This window comes from Chrysemys picta, chromosome 5 (assembly GCF_011386835.1).
Source record: "Chrysemys picta bellii isolate R12L10 chromosome 5, ASM1138683v2, whole genome shotgun sequence".
In the NCBI taxonomy this organism is placed as follows: Eukaryota; Metazoa; Chordata; order Testudines; family Emydidae; genus Chrysemys; species Chrysemys picta.
In genome coordinates this window covers 91891651-91911473 of record NC_088795.1, presented here as the reverse complement: position 1 = coordinate 91911473, position 19823 = coordinate 91891651, and the positions used below count along the sequence as shown (strand labels likewise).

At 35.7% G+C, this 19823-nt stretch overlaps 1 protein-coding gene across 2 annotated transcripts in view; it reads right to left on the bottom strand.

The window, feature by feature from the left end:
- Positions 1-395: 395 nt before the first annotated feature.
- CHIC2 (cysteine rich hydrophobic domain 2) overlaps positions 396-19823 on the bottom strand; it is a 45422-nt gene continuing 25994 nt past the window's right edge. Inside the window, exons 4-7 of one of the 2 annotated variants that reach the window (XR_010601865.1) lie at positions 18918-19075; positions 9678-9734; positions 9452-9511; positions 396-6270 (exon numbers count right to left, since the gene is read on the bottom strand). Coding sequence is in view for 1 of the 2 variants with exons in the window: in XM_008163751.4 (XP_008161973.1) it covers positions 6220-6270; positions 9452-9511; positions 9678-9734 (168 nt within the window). In the remaining variant the exon portion in view is untranslated. The remainder of the gene's footprint in view (positions 6271-9451; positions 9512-9677; positions 9735-18917; positions 19076-19823) is intronic. The other variant, XM_008163751.4, reaches the window with a different exon arrangement.

The following is a 19823-nucleotide window of genomic DNA, read 5'->3' as shown; positions in this document are numbered from 1 at the left end:
CTCCACCATAATGGTAATATATATACCAAGTAATACCAGTAGCACTCTGGTATGAAATACTTAAGAACTTCAACCATAGAGTTAAATAAAAGCTAGTTTGAAAAATTCAGTGTAAGCAAGTCTATCCAGTTTGAATACTGCAGTTCTAGAGAGTTTATGAACAGTAAATCACTCAAAATTGATTTTTCATTCTCTCTAAATCAGATTTAAAAGTATTAACTGATTTAAAACAGACCTGAAGAGGAGCTCTGTGTAAGAAGGAAAGCTTGTCTTTCACTGTCAGAAGTTGGTCCAATAAAAGCTCTTACCTCGCTCACCTTGTCTCTCAAGACTTAAAATAAGCTATTATGCCATAAAACAGCTTTCACATATTTTATAAAAGAAAATAAGCCTGATTAGATAGCGTCACAATTATTTTATTAGTTTGTAATACCTACAACTTAACTGCTTTAAAAAGGTTTTGTATTTGAATCCATTCCAATCCTGGGTCAGGCCAGAAAAAACTAACAGAAGGTTATTTAATGCATCAAAGTTGTAAAATTCAACAAGAGATTAACTTCAGTAATAGTAGCAGACGTGGTTAAATACTGTTAAATATGCATAATTACAATTGTGCAGTTGTAAAACTATCCTCTCCTCACTCATGTCCTTTCCCTCCCCTCACCATTAACATAGTACTGGCCTTTAAGCTTTCAGTCACTCACCCTGGATTTAAAATATCTGAAGAGTAATGCTAATATAGTCAAGTCACAGCAATCCAATCCTTCTAATATTCTCGACTGTTTATAACCAGGATATCCTTAAGTGACATGATTACTTTTGAATTTAAGTATTTGGGATACTGCTACTAAATCTTAATGTAAAGTACATTTATTGCCCCCCCCCCATTTTTTTTTAACATAGACTGATGCAGTGTGGTTACTTTAACAAGTTTGTTTAGTTGGCCAGTTTGACAGATCTCTTATGTCATTTTTAGGATTACTGATTTATAATGTGTTTCACAGGATTTTACTAACCATATACAGCCAAAGGTAACTCTCTGGAACTTTACTTAATCAGCTGAGTTACAGAGGGATTAATTTAGCCCATACAATCTACAGTAAATTGTCTTTATTTTAGTTGAACCTAGGTCAGCATTTTCACTGCAAAATTTAGGTCTTTTAAGGAAACCGAATAAGTTACACATTTTAATGCTGAACTACTCAACTACTCGAATTTCCTTGAAACAATTTACTCTCTGAAAAAAACCTTCTATTTAAAAATATATACAAAGCATATTCTGATGGATTAGACAGTGTGTTGCAACCGTAACATAAGAGATCATAAACTAACTTTTAAAGCTTGTTAAGAAAGTTCCTCCATACGCAGACCCACCTTAAAGTATTTTAGGATTACACTGCACCACCATATTTTGATTTATAAAAGGCTGCTAAAGCATGGTCTATAAAATAGATCAACCACCCCATTTTTACAAAATAAAAATGATTGAAACAAAATTTTTAGATTACAATGACGAATCCTAGTTTTTGACATTCGAGGCAAAGTAATTTTCAATATTTATTACAGAGAGAAAAATAAACTGCAGGGACCATTAAAAATGTAATATCTGCCTCTTAAAGGTGAACATTTAACAGTTCCTTTTCAATAAAGACAACCAGCTACAAAATCTACTTATTTTACCTGAATTTAAGCTATCCTCACTGGATCCTAACTCTTGGGTTTTATATATGTTGTCACATGACAGAAGCTGTATGCACAAGTTAAGATTTTTCTTTGAAAACAATTAACCATGCATTACAGGCTCTAGCTTTGGAAAAGATTGGTGTGTAATTAAGGCTGCCCCACTTTTATCCATGATTCCTTTTTGAGCTAGATATCTTAAGTTTTAAACTAAAGTTACCCAGTTAACAGAAAGGTAGAAGATGCTTTATCCTTAAGGTGGAAGTGTTTCTCATAAGTAGCATAGCTGGAGAAATCTCTATCAATTAGGGCACAGCCAAAAAGGTTAATGAGGCACTTGCTGGAGACCCAAAATGTAGTGGGAATTAGAACACTGTCTACAAAAGCTCAGGAAAGGGATTCAATTAGCCTTGACATAACCTTCATCCTTCAATACCATTTGATACAGAAAGAAACCCATTTTGAAGTACACTCAGAGTTCTGTTACCAAGCTCTATGTTCAGCCTTTTGCACCTTGCCTTCCTAACTAAAATTTATTACAATTACCTTGATTGCACCATTGCCTCATTGTAACTTTCACAAATGCTTGACTCCTGAGGGTAAATGGGAGAGTGTAACTTCATTTTCTCCAAGACAAGCTGATTTTAATGAAGCAATATCAAAAGAAATAAGCCTGGATGAACTTTTAAAAGAGTGTCTTCCAATTAAACAAAACAATCTAGGTTACAAAAAATCCATTTCATCCAGCTGTGATGTGGTGGGGATATACACTGACAAAATTAAATTTAATACACAGAACTCAGAGGATTCTTTTTTTAACAACCAGTCTCAAAACATAGCAAATCACACTGACTCATTTTTCCAGGAGATTCCAGGGGCAAAGAATTATGCTATATCAGTGGACAATAACAAAGTCCAAAGTTAGACACGCTGTTACTAACAAAGCTGAATATATTAATCTGGCGGCAAACTAGAGCACTGCATTAACTAAGGATATGATACATGAGTCACATCACACAGTAGCAAGAGCATTTGCTTCCACTGCACTTTCTTCCACTGGCATCCACTGATTAAGTCTCCCAGCAAAAAGAACATTTGCATTTATCAATACCAGAAAATCCTGGCTCACCCAGTTTGCACACATAACTGTCATAGAAAAGGGAAGCATATGGAAAGCATTTCAATGTAGAACTAGTCTTCCTTGGAAACATTCAGGTTCTGCATTTACAGCAAGGGAATTCATCTATCCTTATCTAGTGATCTAAAATGCTCATTGTGTTTAACATCCTCACACCACACAGTGAAGTGGGCTGCCTTGGTCACAGGCTGATTATATTTTAAATAGTCATGCATACTAAAGTCCAAGTAACCTTCTGGGAAGCAATTTGTAAAATAAGCTTTCATGGAGACAGGCCTATTCAGCCTATTAACTCTGTTATCTTTCCTATTAATGCCTCAGGAATTATATTTTCATCTAAGTGTGGCCAACAAAATCATTATATAGTGTACACTTAACAGGATGGGAAGGATGCTTTTGGGGAAAGAATCACAGAAACTGGAGCAAATTAGTAATGATGATGAATACAGATTTCTCTTCTGAAACACTGTCCTTTCAATAGCAAATTATCTAAGCAAGAACTTGATTTTAGCCATGGATCCAAAGCCAGCCAGCTGAAAGCCACTACCCATACTACTGGGCTGCTACAATAAATCCAAGACATCTTTTGAGACTAGGATGCATCCTTGCTTTATTTTAAGTATCCTTCACATTCAAAATTTTGACCTCAGATAAGGGAGAAAGCCCTTATTTACAAAAATGTAGTGCTTTGAAGTGTAGACTAGAGCCACTAATATTTATTTATTTATTTTGCTAAAGTCCTTCCCATCACTGTTTTTTCCTGCAGGCACAGGTTATCAGACTTAAGAGGTACATGTCCCATATATGTATCTCTTTAAATTGTTCAGTATTAAGCTTTCTGGATCAGCAATCTGCAGGATTACCAACCTCAAGTATTCAAAAATCATGAGTCCTGCAAAAGAAAGTAGCATTTTGATTCCCTTTTCTCCTTACCATTGTCTTGTGGCCTGCCCAAACTATAAATTGTTTAACTTTGGTAGTTGGACTCATAGGAAATGAAATTATTGCTAGAGACACGTAAACCTACTGCAGGTTGGACAAAACACTAGAAATTATGTTAAAAAAAATCCCTACTGGCCGCTACGGAGATTAAATTGATGACTTTTTAAGGTCTTTACCATCTCCAATTTCTATTATTTTTTTTCAGGGGTTAAGGGTTTTGTGTAAAGAAGTTTTATAACTACTACTGGATGAATGGTCTACTTTGACAGGAGAAACCACGAAGATTTAAAAATCTTGGTCAGCCATAACTGCCTCAATGATCCCAAACTCCTGAGTCTCTCTGGAGGCCAACCCAAGTCAGAGACATTGAGTGTGATGAGAACTGCTTCTTAGAGCATTTCATATATTTTGACTTGTCCTTCATATCAAGGATCAAGCTGCAAAGTCTGATAAAATTAGACAGACATCCATTTGGTTAATACAAATTTGACACCTTGAGCAGTCATGGCTCTTGTGTTAACACAGGGTAGTACCACATATAAACTTTACAAGAGATATACCTCAAGTGAAAATCTTTCAGCCACTCAGCCACTTCTTCATTAATGAAATACCAATGGAGAACTGGAAGGGATAACAGATACTCAACAATACGTCTATGAAAGAGCTATTTTATACAGTCCATTGAGAACTTTGATAACAGTAAAGCATACCTGCAGCTTACACAAAAAACACAAGAGCTCCTTTCTTCAATAGATAAAAGCTGAGTAATGGAAGATCTCTATTCTGGGGCATATATAGAGAACACAGATTAAGATAATTCAGAGAAAACCCTTGACCTTTCTAGACAGCTCCCAATATCAAACAATGAATACGACATTCGCTAGTGAAGATTTATAGAGAATTACTATTTTGAAGACGTATACAAAAATAGTTCATAACATCCAGGTACTTGTATATATTAATGAGAAATGAAACTTGTATTTAAAAGAGTAAAAAGAGAAAGGTATTCATGTAGTGATATCAACTTTTCATTCATACGAATATTATGCAGAGTATATTTGTTTGTCATAGTAATTCACATTATTGCTTGCTACCACAGATGTATGAGGAACAGTTTCTTAGCATACATTAATGTTCATGTATGGTAATTCCAGACATACAAAGAACAAACTAAAAAATAAGATTTCTGAGTAGCTATTAAAAACAAACATATATGAAGATATGTACAACCAACTGAGATAAGTAACAGAATGAAATAGAACTGGCCTGACCCAAGCATACATCACATATCCAGTTTTTTTTTTTAAATCGTATTTGTGCAGAAAATAAACCTTGTAAACCTAAATGGGAAGAAATCAGGGTGCAATAAATATTTATCCAATACATTTCTTAAGTTCTCACTATTGTCCAGTGTACCCTGCTTTGACTAATTTTGTGATACATGGCATCCGTCTGCATTTGTGTCTGGAACTGTATTTTTCAAGATTTCTCTCAAACAACTGCCTGTGTGAGGTTATAAATGCATTTTAAAAAAACCCTAAAAAATCCGAAAAATATTTTCTTGGGACAATAAATTTACTGAAACAAATATTTTTGCACCCTTGTGTACAAGATCTGGTAAACAATAAGAAGTAAAGAGTAAAGCTGTTACATGGCATTAACCTGAATTAAGATATATACATTATAAGTTCCAATACTAATGTATTTTTGTGATCCTGAGCTCTAGTAATTATTAGATGCATGCAAACCTTTCCATTATTTTTCTAGTCTAAGTAAAATACTTTGAATTCTGGTTTATTAACCTTTAAGGTACAATTTCTTCAGAACCAGCTGATAGATTTCTTCACAAAAGAGCACAGAGACTTCTAATGGTGCATTGACATTTGGGTTCCAAAATGGACAGTTTCAAACAAGCATAGCTTATTATCCCAGTAGAGGTGGCTGGCTGATATTACCTTCGTTCCCCCACCCACCGCAAAAAAAGGGAAAATAAAAATATACAACTAGAATGTCACAGGCAAAATCTGGAGAGGGTCATAGAAGTTACTTAGGTATACAGGTTAAAGATTAAAAGAACTTCCACAATTTACAGTCAATTCATTATGCGTATTATGGGTTAAAAAAAGTCTGCTCGCTTGTAGGCTATTTTCAGCTGTATATTTATGTTATGTATATATACACACACACACACATATAAAAGACTCTCTGAAAATCAAGATACATTAACAAACATAATAAGTACAAGTAATAACTTAAGTAGTACTTAACATTTGCATGAAATGACTTTTGCAAATTTTGACAAAATGCACTTAGAACATGCTGTTATTAAAAAACAAAAAGAACAAAAAACACCACAATAATTTGTAGAACCAATGCTATATCACCACCAGGAGAGCACCAAGCAAGGCACCATTGGAAAGACAACATACTTGGATAAGTCTCTATAAATAAAGCAAATGCTAATCTGGTCGAAAAATCGGTGTCTTTGGTAAAAATTCTATCAGAATGACCTGTATAAAAAGAAAAACAAATTTAATGAAACTTGGCATCAGTCTTATCCATTAACTGAAATTCATCACAGCAACCACTCACAAAATTTGTTTACAATTATCTAAAAATGTGGGGAGAGAGGAAGGAATGAACAATCAAGGGCCATGCTACCATTTTTAGGTAAGGGACCACTAGGAAATGACATACACATCATGTGCCTATCTAAGGGCAGTAAACCTTAACAGCCAGAGTATCAGATGGGATAGAGAAACGTATGGCTCACAGGTCATGTTAAAATAAGCCACCAGCTAATTATTCATTGACAAACTCAGCTAACTGGCTCAATTTTTTTCTAACAAAATGTAAAGTCATGAATGTTAAAAAGAGAAGATAACTACATGTAAGAATAACTTTATAACCAAACTATCAACAGTTGTTCTCAGTTCAGATCAGTTTTGAAAATTAAAAAAAAATGTTTATAGTTTCAATGATTTTCCATAAAAAGTACTAATTACTATTCCACTAATCTTCTGTCTTACATATTTCAAGGCCATCTCCATATCAAACAAATTCTCAGGTAGGTAAAAAGAAACTTGACTTACGTTTCAACATGAATATTCAGACCTAGATTCTAATGTGTGAGTCATTTTGCTATAGGAGGCCATCAATATAACATATCTGAATATAATCTATCCCTTAGTGTGTGTTGAAGGGCATCTTAAGAAAAACTACCCTTTCAAAACTTTCCTCCTCCATAAAATTGTCCATAAAATTACTGACACATCAGTAAGATTGGGACTCCTAACACTCTACTCTGTTCAACAAAGGAATGTAATTGAATTTTATTGGTTTCTAACTGTGCAATTCAAAGCACACTGGTAAAAGGAGATAGCCTTTCTTCTAATCAATTAAAATTGCATTCCTAAACGTTTCTGAACTAATACAATGTTTCATCATCAAAAACCTATCATATAAAAAGCCTATTACCTGAAACAGACAAAAAGTTGACACTCAGTAGGTACATTTGGGTGTATAGGAGAAAACTAGCTGGCTGTTTAAAGGATAAATGCCTCATCTGTCTTTTATAAAAAGGTGTGTATGTGTGTGTGGGGGGAGAGGGAGGGGATGTTTAATCCACGGATTTGATCACTGAGGCCAAGATTTTCAAAACCTTAAAGTTAGGCTTCTAAATATAAATGTAGGCACCTAAGTAAATAGTTTGATTTTCAAAAATGCTGAGCACCACTGCCCTCAATTGGGCTGAGGAGTGCTGAGCGCTTTTGAAATTCAGGCCATGTTTCAAACTAGAATAAGCTGAAGCGGTGCAAGTCATTTTTTATACTGGTGGAGTGAAACAACTTGTACACTCTTTAGCATCAAGACCAACAGATAAAACCTTCTTGTAGACAAGCCCTATTTAGATACCTAAATATGGATATAGGAGCCTCACTTTTGGCATTCATTTGTTAAAGTCTTAGCTTAATTTTTTCCCCTCAATTCTTTTTAAAGTTAACTTATAAATGGAAAATTCAAAACAGCTTTAATACGACCAGCATCTCAACTAGTTACAGATGAAAGAATAGAACACAAGTTCTGTGGAAAATCAATGTTGGATTAAAATAACGATATTAAATATTTCTACAGCTAACTTGTTAGAAGCTTTTAAAAATATCTCTCACTCTTAGATCTTGAGCCTGCAAACACTTATGCACAAGCTTAACTTTACTCCTGTAAGTAGACCAATTGATTTAAAATCTTTAGTTAACAGAATGTCCACTATATAAAAAGTGACTATAATTTCATACAAGTTCACCTAATAAAAGGTGAACATTTGTTTAAACTCTAATAAGCCACCTTCCAAAATTAATAAAAAAAACCTGTAGCCTCTTTTGCTTAGTTTCAGTTTAGTCTGTAAAGGATTTGAGGTGACAATGCTAACTACTTCTGTAGAAAAACAGAAGCATTCAGTGATGAAAAAGCAGGACATCGTCATATAGGTCAGCTCAAAACAGCTTACTGAAATTTTCTTTTTATAGTGAAATATCATGCATCTCATCATAAATTAACATGTTTTATATAATAGATAATGATACAAAAATCTACTTATTCAGTTTAGTGAATAGAGCTATTCTGTGAAAAGAGACATTAAAAATCTTTTATGTTTCAGGCTAGAAATAGGATTTAGTGTGAAAATGGAAGAAAGGGGAATGCTAGCAGTGAAAAGATGATTTTAAGATAATTTCTAATTATTTAAACACTATTTTATATGCTGTCTATGATGGCTTTATTGTTTCAAAGAATAGACAAAATATCACATAACAAAAGGCCATGCATATTTAAGAAGTGCTACCCTAAGTATTTCTCCCAGGTTAGTCTTTATTTTCAATAGTTAACCCCTTCCTGGCCCACTCGCTTCTCCTATTAAGGAAATCCTATATATTTCAATGATTTAATCAATTTAACAGACTCATCTCACCACACTCATTCGCCCTTGACTGAACTCAAAAGCTTTTGAAAACAGTAATAAAACAGAAAACAAATAAAAGAGCAAGAAAACAGCTAGGTGAGCAAACTGAAATCCCATACTGACTGACTGTAGAAGGCATGCAACTTTTCAGCGTATATATTTCTATAACTTGAGAACTTTTTAGGGAATAAAAACCAAACCGAAGTGTCTTTTGTAGCTTACTTATAAGACTGATTTTAAAAATATTTTAGTAACCCTATTAAAGATAAAGATACTTTCAAGACAGTTGAGATATGGGACAGTTAATATCTATAAAGGCGAAAGGTTTCTTAAGCTCCAACAGCTTAGCTGAAAGGTCTTCTTCCATACTTTTAGACTTGATTAGCATTATATAAAACAGCCATATCTGACTTGCTGCGTAACCAAAGTTGTGGTTATTCTTTATACAGCATCTAAAATTTCACACTCCATCAACACACGTTCAAGCTATTTTATCTTGGCAATTAATTTATTATTTTTCAGAACACAGTGAAGCCTTGTTTTCAAGTCATTCATAACTTTATAAATCAGTCCTGCACATGAAACCATGCATCTGTGAACCGTAGAAAATCCTTGCACTCAGGCGATTAAGCTCCTGACACCTTTACTGATTAATAATCATGAAAAGAATAAGATCAGAAGCAAAATAAATGATCATTTAATAGAGAAACTCACAAAACAGCCCTTTAACTTACATATTCCATCATGTTATTCGTTTCACATTTCCTTTTGCTCAGTCTCCAATGCAAGCACAGCTAGACAAGGAGGAAAGAAAAAGAAGAAAAATGAGCTGTATTTTATTGCAGCACACAGACTAGCCCATTTGTCCACCTTTCATATTTTTCGTTCAACAAAAGCATCTGTTTCCATACTGTGCAATTCAGACTCCAACAGTACGAAGCTGCTCCCTGCGGCACTCACCTTGTGGTATAACCTATTGTTTTCCCATTCTAATAACTTCTCAATCGATCTTCGTGTCTGGAAGACAAATGAGAAAGAATTTTACTCTTGACTGGTTTTAGAAAAACTTTGTTTTGCAGCTGCTTTTGTGTGAAAAGGGGAGAGGTATAGGACAGTGACTGAGTACAGGGTGGTCTGCAATACTATCAAAACTTCTGTAGTATTAAACAGTAACTAGAGCAGAAATGACCCTTTTTAAAAAGTAAAAAGACAATGTGAAAAAAGCATTACAACTTTTGAGCACAATGGTTCATACATATGTTTTAATTGCTTGGACTTGAAAATGTCTTCTAAGAGTACTCAACAGCAATTTTCAGACAATGTTTAAGTCTCAGTAAGAATGTGAATATACTCCTTCCAAAACATCACTATTTGAACAGCTGAAAGATGCTGTAAACTTTATTTTGTAATGTAAGAGATCAAAATATAAATATCTAATATTCTATCTAACCAACACCTTAAAGAAAATCTTTTATATCTTTAGCTCTGAAAACTAGCCAGGAAAATCCAAATACAGAAAGTTAAGATGGTAACTTGCACAAATGCTAAGTGGTTAAAAAAAAAAATCTATGATTTACACAAAAATGCAGTGCAATACCAATATTTCAGATTCTGAAAATGTGGATATCTGTGCTTTTACATTTGACATTTCATGCAAAGAATTCTGATATTTTGAAATCTAAACCTTGATAAATCTTTACAACTGAAATTTTGCATCTATGCAATTCTAATAACTTCTCAATCAATCTTCATGTATGCAAAATGTAATGAAAAACAGCGATCTTTTTGAAGTACAGCTTCACGCCTACAGATATTTTGAGTATCTGAGTATAATAATTTAGTTATACTTACATTTTAGAAATGTACTCTGACATTTATGGTCATTTGACTGCCGCAATGTATACTGCTCAGCCCTTAATGGGATTTGCTAGCAAGTACGAATAAAAGAGGATAATTCATGATGCCAGGTGTTAAGATGAGACCAACAGAGCTGCAGGTGCAAAAGGACGCAGTACTGACAAGGATCAACTGCAACTTAGTGCAGCTGCAGCTTCCTTACAAAGCAATGGGGATGAAGTGGGAAGCATCTTGCTGTTATTATTGCAAAATAACAGAGGTAGTATAAACAAACACTAACAATCACAAACTAGAAATCTGTGTGTCAAGCAAGTATGAGCTGAATAAAATAAAAATTAAACAACTGTTTTCAAATGATTGGCTTGGCATTTCAAATGCAAAATGTTAATATTTATTTAAAGTCAGCTACTTGCTCCCTAGTTACCATACAATCTTTCAACATCAAACATGTTTAAGCCTGAACTATGGTCATATGATTAAAAATAAATTAATTATAATCTATGAATAATCATTATTGGGTTGTGTTTCTACTACATTATATTTTAAAAGCAGACATTACAAGAAGAGGTGGCTTTGTCAGTGACTAAATTTATTTAATCAGTTTTTGGAATTCAGGGTTTCTTTTTGTTTATTATTAATTATTATTATTATTATAACGAGTACTATTTTTTAAGACAGTGTCCTTTAACTATGATCAGCAGACCTAACTTGTTTCTTTGTAAAGATAGCCTTTTAGAGTCTGCTCTCCTTTTAAATGAAAATAGGGCAGCAGTTATGGTCACACTTTTGTTAATTTAGTTGCCAGTCAGCTCCAAATCAAAAGAAAATAAGGCTGCAGAGTGTAATTAACATTCAGTTCAGTCGTTTTGTCCCTTGTCTAGCCCCCAAGCTTTGTTAAAATTGCCATCTGAATGCTGAAGGCTGTAGGGAAATCGATTTGATTCTAATCGCACCATGAAAAGAACATGATCTAACTGCTTTCAGCCCTCCGTAAATCTGTACTAGGTCTTTAGCACAATGCAACTTCCAATTTAAAAAGCACTGAATGTCTCGTCAATGACTTTGTGAAGAAAAAAGAACAAGGAGCAGACATAAAAATTCCAATAGTTGTTTAAGCATTAAAGTTCATTTGCATCACAGCAAACCTGAAAAGGGCTGACCTCTCAAACCGCCTCTCAGGTCTATGAAGTTGTAGCCTTGACAAGCTCACATTGACAGAGCTCATTGACTCTGAAAGGCTACTCTATCAATGGTGAAAAATGGCAATAGGTTCTACTCTGAGCAGGCATCTGCCTGCCCACCCGCTGCTAAACCAATGGCAAAACTGATTCAAAACCTGAATCTACCTTGTAATCTTCCTTTCCCGGACCTTTTAATAATAGATTAAGATCACAATACAATTTAATTTTACTACTTGCCTGAAAAAGAGTGGAACAAACATTCAAGCTTTCCAAATTCCAATAAAATTGTACACGTACACATGTGCGCATACACACACACATATAGATAGTGTACTATACAAGGCATATAATACATACACACAAGAAACTGAGCATAGAATATTAAAATCTTGCACACAGAATGGACCAAAAGTACTTTCCATAAAATATTTTAAAATCCTTCATTACAGTAAAAATATCACCACAAATATTAAACCTGTTAGACTAGTGGCATAGGTTTAATCAATTTATTTAAAAACTAATCTATTGTCTCCAATTAGAACTACTCTAACTAATACACTTTTGACTATATAACATTTGATAACACTATAATATACAGTTGGTCTTGCTCACTTATGTAAAACTGCTACTATAATACTTTATATCCTCCTGTAAATATGCCTTGTGAGATTTAAAATTCGTAAACCAACACAGAATTACAGCTATAAAAATGTGAATGAAAATTTAAATGTAAAACATTACTGCAAACTCCACAGCTCAGGGAACAAGAAGTGAATTAAACAGCATCACACAATTGTCTATAGCAAGTCTTCTTTCCTACTTGACAGGTGAAAAAAAGCACTTGCACGTGCAGCTTAATTAATCACTACACTTGACATCTCAATGATTTACAGTGAGGAGCAGGTGAGGACATACAAAACCAGAAAGGAACCCTTGATTTGAGTGTAACATTTCCAGCATACTGGGATGACAAGCACATAGATCCTATCAATGGTGTACAGAAAACCCATACTGCAAATTATTTGTTAGTAGCAACAAAAGCACAAATTAAGTGGAAGAAGGCTTTAGTTATTAGGAAGATTTCATACTGTCCCCATTAAAAAAAAATTAAAATCAATATTGCAACAAAACTAAACTACCAATTCATGTTGATTTTAATTTTTTTAAAAAATTGTTGAAGGACAGACAGATGATGTGACAAATCAGAAGACCTTTACCCTCCATTAAAAAAAAAAGTGGCATAACAAATTCATCTTCAAATAACTGGCTGGATGTAGAATTTAAGGAGACATTTCAGTAAAATGAAACCACAGCATCTTAAATTCTTACATGCAGTTAGAGTTGACTCAGCTTCTAAAATGTGCATGTTTAATGGCCTCCTTTGAAAAATTATTCTGCCAACCACCAGGAAATCCAAATCCAAAATAAACAAACACTTTCAGCCTGATATTGCTCTCATTTAAGTCAATGGGAGTTTTGCCATTGTCTGCAAAGGGAGCAAAGTTGAGTCCTTTAGCTAAAATGCTATGTTGCGTTTCTTTAGTTATTTAATTTGTGAGGTTTTTCAGGTGCGATATGAGTGTGACAAGTCATTATCAGCCACCAATTAAGTGTTATCTATCAAAATTACATAGACTGTAAGATCTTTCTGTTATATGAGGCGACAACCTGCTTCTTCCTGGGCATGTACCTTATTCAACACTGGTGTTTCTGGATCATCAGAATAGCCCTTTTACCCTCTAATCTTCCTCTTGTCAGTGATTCTGGCTGCTTTTCATAATTCTATGTTACTGAAGATCTCTTCAAAACCCACCGATTGACTATGCCTCCAACTACTGGGTTTGAAAAACCACTAAACTTATTTAACCAGAACAAACATAACATACATAACAGTTGGATTCAGTAACCCTTCAACTTCTTACTCCACTAGGGAAAGCAATCTTGTAAAACCTCCGCAGTGCTTTCCTTGCTGATCACAATCTAGATCCCCCTCTCCTCAGGAGCCAAACAATGATCTTTCAAATTCAAACCCCTTAAATTCCAAATGATCAGTCTGAGTGGAGCTTCCATCCACGAGTCCAAGCCTCTGTGTCTCTGTGGAATAAAGACAGAAAAGAACACAACATACCCCATTCTACAGTTTTGCTTAACACTTATCCTATAACCTCTCGTATCATTCAATTTCAAGTTAACCTACTCCCTTCTCCACACATGTTTACAGCATCTAGCTGAATGTGGACCCAATTCTTGATGGAGGCCTCTAGGTGTTACTGTAATGCAAATATTAAATTATAATAACCTGGCACCCATCATGTTATTTGAGTACCTCCCTATACTTTAAGGTGTGGATTCCTAAGGATCAGTTATATTACATTTTTGTAAATATTTAGAGGACTGTATTGTTCATAAATGGTAACAGTGACAGTCCTTGAGAATGAAGTCCTCTATTCAACAAACAGAACAGGGACAAGGCCAGTAGTAATGCAGTTTTCTCACCCTACCCATTAATTTTGTTCACATTCCTCTGGGGTTGATAGGGAGGTTCATTTTTCATGTCCATTCGATCTTTGGCTTCTTTCCTGAAATTGCCAACAAGGGTGCTAACATGTCCAAAAAGAATTGCACCAAGACCACCATTTATTTTACATAAGCCTTTACACAATCAAATGATAATGGTTTTTGCCTGATCCTGCAAAGACTTATGCGTGTGCTTGACTTCTTAGTTGGGACTTTGCAACACTGGGGCCTTACAGGAGTTGTACTAAATACCTAGACAGAAAGGCTCCTTATCTTATCTGCACCCTGACCTAGGCTCCTTTCGTCCTAAAAAGGAAATTTTACACACAACTTCTTGTTTATCTCCATACAAATATGTGTTAGCCTCCAGTTAAAGTTGCTCAGGTACACATCCTACCAACACAATGAAAGCCAAGGAAGTCACAAGTTAAATACATTTCACCCCCACTTTTCAACATACGTCACCATCCCAGATTACAAAAAAACCACATAGACCTCCCTCTTACAACCAAATGCTTACCTCAGTTCTTACCAAATTAGTTAGAGAAATGTGTTTAGGTTGAGACTGTGGGAACAGTTAAACATGTGGTTGTTATATCTGAACTATGGTATGGTGGTAATACAGTGAGAAGTAAAACAACTGAGGGATGATATCTGTGCAGGAAATTTGCGAGAAAGTAATGCAGTTAAGAGTTATGAAAAGAGAATTTTGTAATCATGTGAAAATATCATTGTAGAGAGCTAACTGTTAGCGTTTAGCATTGTAGTATATCAACACAGTGTCATTCATTTGAATCTAGGGAGGTCTGTGTAGTTGTGGGGTGATATAGGTGGCATGACAGGTAAGCTGAACGCGCAACTGAAGTGTGCAGTTGGATTATGTACTTGTGATTTCCTTTGGTTTTATGGTTTGTGTTGAGAGGCTGTGCACTTGAGCAACCTTAACTGTAAGCTAAGCAAGTGTGTCTCTGGAAAAAGAAGAACAGGAGTACTTGTGGCACCTTAGAGACTAACAAATTTATTAGAGCATAAGCTTTCGTGGACTACAGCCCACTTCTTCGGATGTGTCTCTGGAGAAATCTTACAGATTTTCTAATATCTTTCCTATGCCGGACCCCCCCGTTCCACGTCTCCTACTGGCGTTGCACAGAGCTGACTCCTCCCATAATCTCCCACAGCCCTGTTCCTCAACACACTTCTGCCAATGAGTGTCACCATCAACCACAACCCTCATCTACCATCAAGATATATCTGAATACCTAAAAGCTGGATTGGTAAGGGCATAGGGCGCATTGGGCTTGCTTGGGATGAAAGGAGTAGAATACAGAGGATTCTCCCATTCGTCAAAGTGCAGCCCCCCTCCGCTCTGCTTATTCCACCACAGGTTCCCCGTTCAGCTCAAGCACCACTACTCCATGCACTCTTTACAAAACTGTGGTTTCCCTACGACTTCACATCCCTGCTCCACCAATCCAAACGTCCCAGGGGCTACAGCCTGGTGCCCTGGTAGGAGTGAGATGGGTTGTGTGGAGTTAGGGAGAAGAAGCAGGGATGCATATGGGACCATGGGACGTGGCTAGTATGGAAGGGAGCCTGCTGCCTACCAAGGCAGTTGTGCTGTCCCATGGAAGGTGCACAGGTGGGAGACATTTGGGATGTACATGCAAAGATGGGGACAAAAAAGCCATTTATGATCTTCCTCTCCCTAAGCAACATGAAAGGTTTTAATCCTCTGCAACTCTGGCCTGTTAGACCACAACTCCCCTCTGGTGAACCACAGTCACTGGGCCAGAGTGAGACTGAATGACTCTATAGCCTGGTGGCTAGGACACTGAGCTGGCAGGGTTCCAGTCCCTGCGCCAATGACTATTTAACAATTTCATACAAAGTGGAACAATTTCCACAGCGGAGATTAAGCGAGACCTACCAATGAATACCCTATAGTTGGGTACTCATCTGAGAGGGGGGAAATTTGGGTTCAAGTCCCTGCTCCCAAGGATGCCACACATCCCAGGTGAGTGCCATTATAAAGGAGGGGAACAGGGGCTGTACCAGCACCACAGGTTTTGTCAATCTAGTCTTTTTTTTTTTTTTTTTCTGTAAAGAAAATAAAGTTAAAAGTGCTCCCAAAACAAAACATTTAATTCAACCAGAAACAAATTGTTCCCAACTTTTTCAATTTGCCAAAAATGCTAAGAACTGTCATTTTCAGTTCGGGCCAAACTAATTTTACCCTTCCTGCCCAATTTTTCAGAACTGATAATAAACCAAAAAAACAAATCAGGTTATTTTCACAGCTCTAGCTACAGTGTCTCTAGGATGGGTCAAGTTTTTTTCTTTTCTGCTTTCACCAATATATTCTTTTTTGCTTCCTTGTCATTAGGGCCAAAAGAGGACATTTCCTTTCATGCCAGACTTATATCATTCAAACATAAATCATTCCAGTGAAATTTATTAGTCTTATGTTTTTACAATCTCTGCTTCTCTGTATTACCGTATATTTGCTCTCCCTTTCTTTTCTGTACTTTCAGATTGGTTAATTGCACTTTGCTGGGATTATAGCCATCACCATAATTAGTGACTATAAACTACTAGGTCCACATCACTATTTAAACATTTATTGATTTTATTTTTTTAAGCTAATGTTAGAATCAATAAAACTTGTTTGGTTTATTTTTTTATGTACTACATATTGTAGTTTGTTTATATCTAAAACATTTCAAATATTGCCATGGTATGTAGACATATATATCCTTTATGAATTACTGTTAAAAGTGTTCAAAGGCATAATTCCAACATCCAAATGCAATTAATTCAGAAAGATCAGTAAGTCGGCATTCAAAGTATTCACTATAACATTTTCAAAAAATGATTGCTCTTACATTTAAAAGGCATATCCTGCACCTAAATAGAATCATAAATCTAAACTTTATTCAGAATACATGAATGATCTAATATTCACATAAGTAGCATTCCTTATAGACTTTCTATTATGTTGAATTTTGAATCAACTTTAGAAGATTATTTTTGAAATATGAGAAAAAATGAACTTTAATACACAAAAAGTTATATATCACTGAATATCTTGCAATTTACTTCATATTCGTATAGATGTTCTCTCATGCCAAAAATAATATTTAACAAAAAAAGGTTGCAAAATAAAAAGACAGTCCCTCAGCCATTTACTCCAAAACCTCACTCACTTTTCTACTTCCCAAAAAAGTCTGGTAAAAAACTGACAGGTCTTCGCAGAGTGCCCTGCAGTTTATCAAAACTGGGCTTTGATACTACAGAAGTGGAGTAGTGATTTCCTGAGCCAAGGACCCACTACTAAAAATGCACTGCCAGCTTTACATTATTTTTAAAAGTCAGAGGATTGTCAGTTCAAGTCACTGTTGATGGCAGCTACCATGAAATCAAAAGAACAGAGACTCAGTAAGACCCAAAAACATTCAGGGCTTTATAGGACATTAAAGAAAAATACAATATACAATTGAGAATATGGAAAAACCTAGAGATGCTTTAAGATAGTTGTAGACAGACCAAGCAGATAGTGATGAATCTATATTCTGATAAATATCAGCTGTATTGTAAGACAATGAAAAACCAGTAAAACCATACAAGTGTGTTTATCTGGCTGAGATAAAGCTGGAGAAATCCAAAACACTGTTTTCCAAGCTTCTTCCACTATTCTTACTGTTTTACCTCTGGGGAATTATGAAAAAACAGATCAAGATAAAATACCGAAACAAAGTCACTAGAAGTTGACACGAATCACATTAGTTTATAGATCATACATACTGGCATATTGCATCATTTTTCCAAATGATTCATGCAAATATCAATGCATCTCCAATTGTAAACTTTAGGTACATATGGACAATTGAAAATACACCTTCCTTCATTAACTTTTGACAAGTGAAATGTGTCAGTAATCTCCAGAAGGTGCCCACATAATATTTTAACATTCATGGAGAGAGACACAATAAGAACGGCCATACTGGGTCAGACCAATTGTCTATCTAGCCCAATATCCTGCTTTTCACCAGTGGCCAGTGCTAGATGCTTCAGGGAGAATCAACAAAACAGGGCAATTATCAAATGATCCAGCTCCTGTCGTCCAGTCCCAGCTTCTGGCAGTCAGAGGTTTAGGGACACCTGGAGCATGGGATTGAGTCCCTGACCATCTTGGCTAATGGCCGTTGATGGACCTATCCTCCATGAACTTATATAATTCTTTTTTGAACCCTTATTCACTTTCTCCACACCATTCCTGACTTTACAGACCTCTATCATAACCCCCCTTTAGTCATCTCTTTTCTAAGCTGAACACTCCCATTCTTTTAAATTTCTCCTAATATGGAAGCTGTTCCATACCCCTAATCATTTTTGTTGCCCTTCTCTGTACTTTTTCCAATTCTCATACATCTTTTTTGAGATGGGGTGACCAGAACTGCATGCAGTAAAAAGGTGGGGTGTACCATGTATTTATACAGTGGCATTATATTATTTTATTATCTATCCATTTTATAATGGTTCCTAATATTCTGTTAGTTTTTTTGACTGCCACAGTGAATAGATGTTTTCAGAGAACTGTCCACGAGGACTCGATCTCTTTCTTGAGTGGTAAAAAATGATTACTTACCTTTCCGTAACTGTTGTTCTTCGAGATACGTAGCACATACCATTCCACTGTAGGTGTATGTGTGCACCTTATGCACAGTGGTTGGAGATTTTTCCCTCAGCAGTACCAGTCAGGGCAGTGCAAGCACCCTCTGGTGCCTCACGCCACTGCACACACACCTACAGAGGAATGGACATGTGCAGTCACTTGACTCCATCATTTTGCATGCATAGTTGAGATTATGTTTTCCAACGTGCATTACTTTGCATTTATCAACACTGAATTTCATCGCCATTTTGTTGCCCAGTCGCCCACTTTTGTGAGATCCCTTTGTGCTAGGTGCTGTACAAATACATAAGTAGAAAGTCCGTGCTCCAAAGAATTTACAATCTAACGCATCTTGATTACTACTACTATGATGAGCAGTTGAACTAGCAAGGCTAGTCTACAACCAGTCCCCAGCACAGAAGGGCTAGTGGAATCCAGTCCATACTCCCATTTTTAACATGTTTTAAGGTAAATTTAGTACTCCAGAATTCTGGGGGATTGAGAGCCCTGAAAATTGAAGTCCTCTGCAGGTTTAATTCCTAAGTTTGTGTAAGTGGAAACATACGCCTCCAAAGACAAAATGTGAAAAGTAGTGAACACATTTTAGAAATAAAGGTCATATTTAACAAACAAACAAAAACAAAAAGCTAACAAGCTTGCCTTCCAACAGGTGAATTAGCAAACCCCTATTGTTCCTGCTATTTCTTGGTAGTTGAACTGGCTTTTCTTAAAGCTGGATTTTTTTGTCGACTGACAAGAGAGGTGCTATCTCTGGCAAAGGATACATTTATCTTCTGTTTTTCCTCTGCTATCTTTTACTGTGCATCTTAGTGCCTTCCTTCTTACGACCACCTCCCTCTTGCAATGCTCCCATCTTCT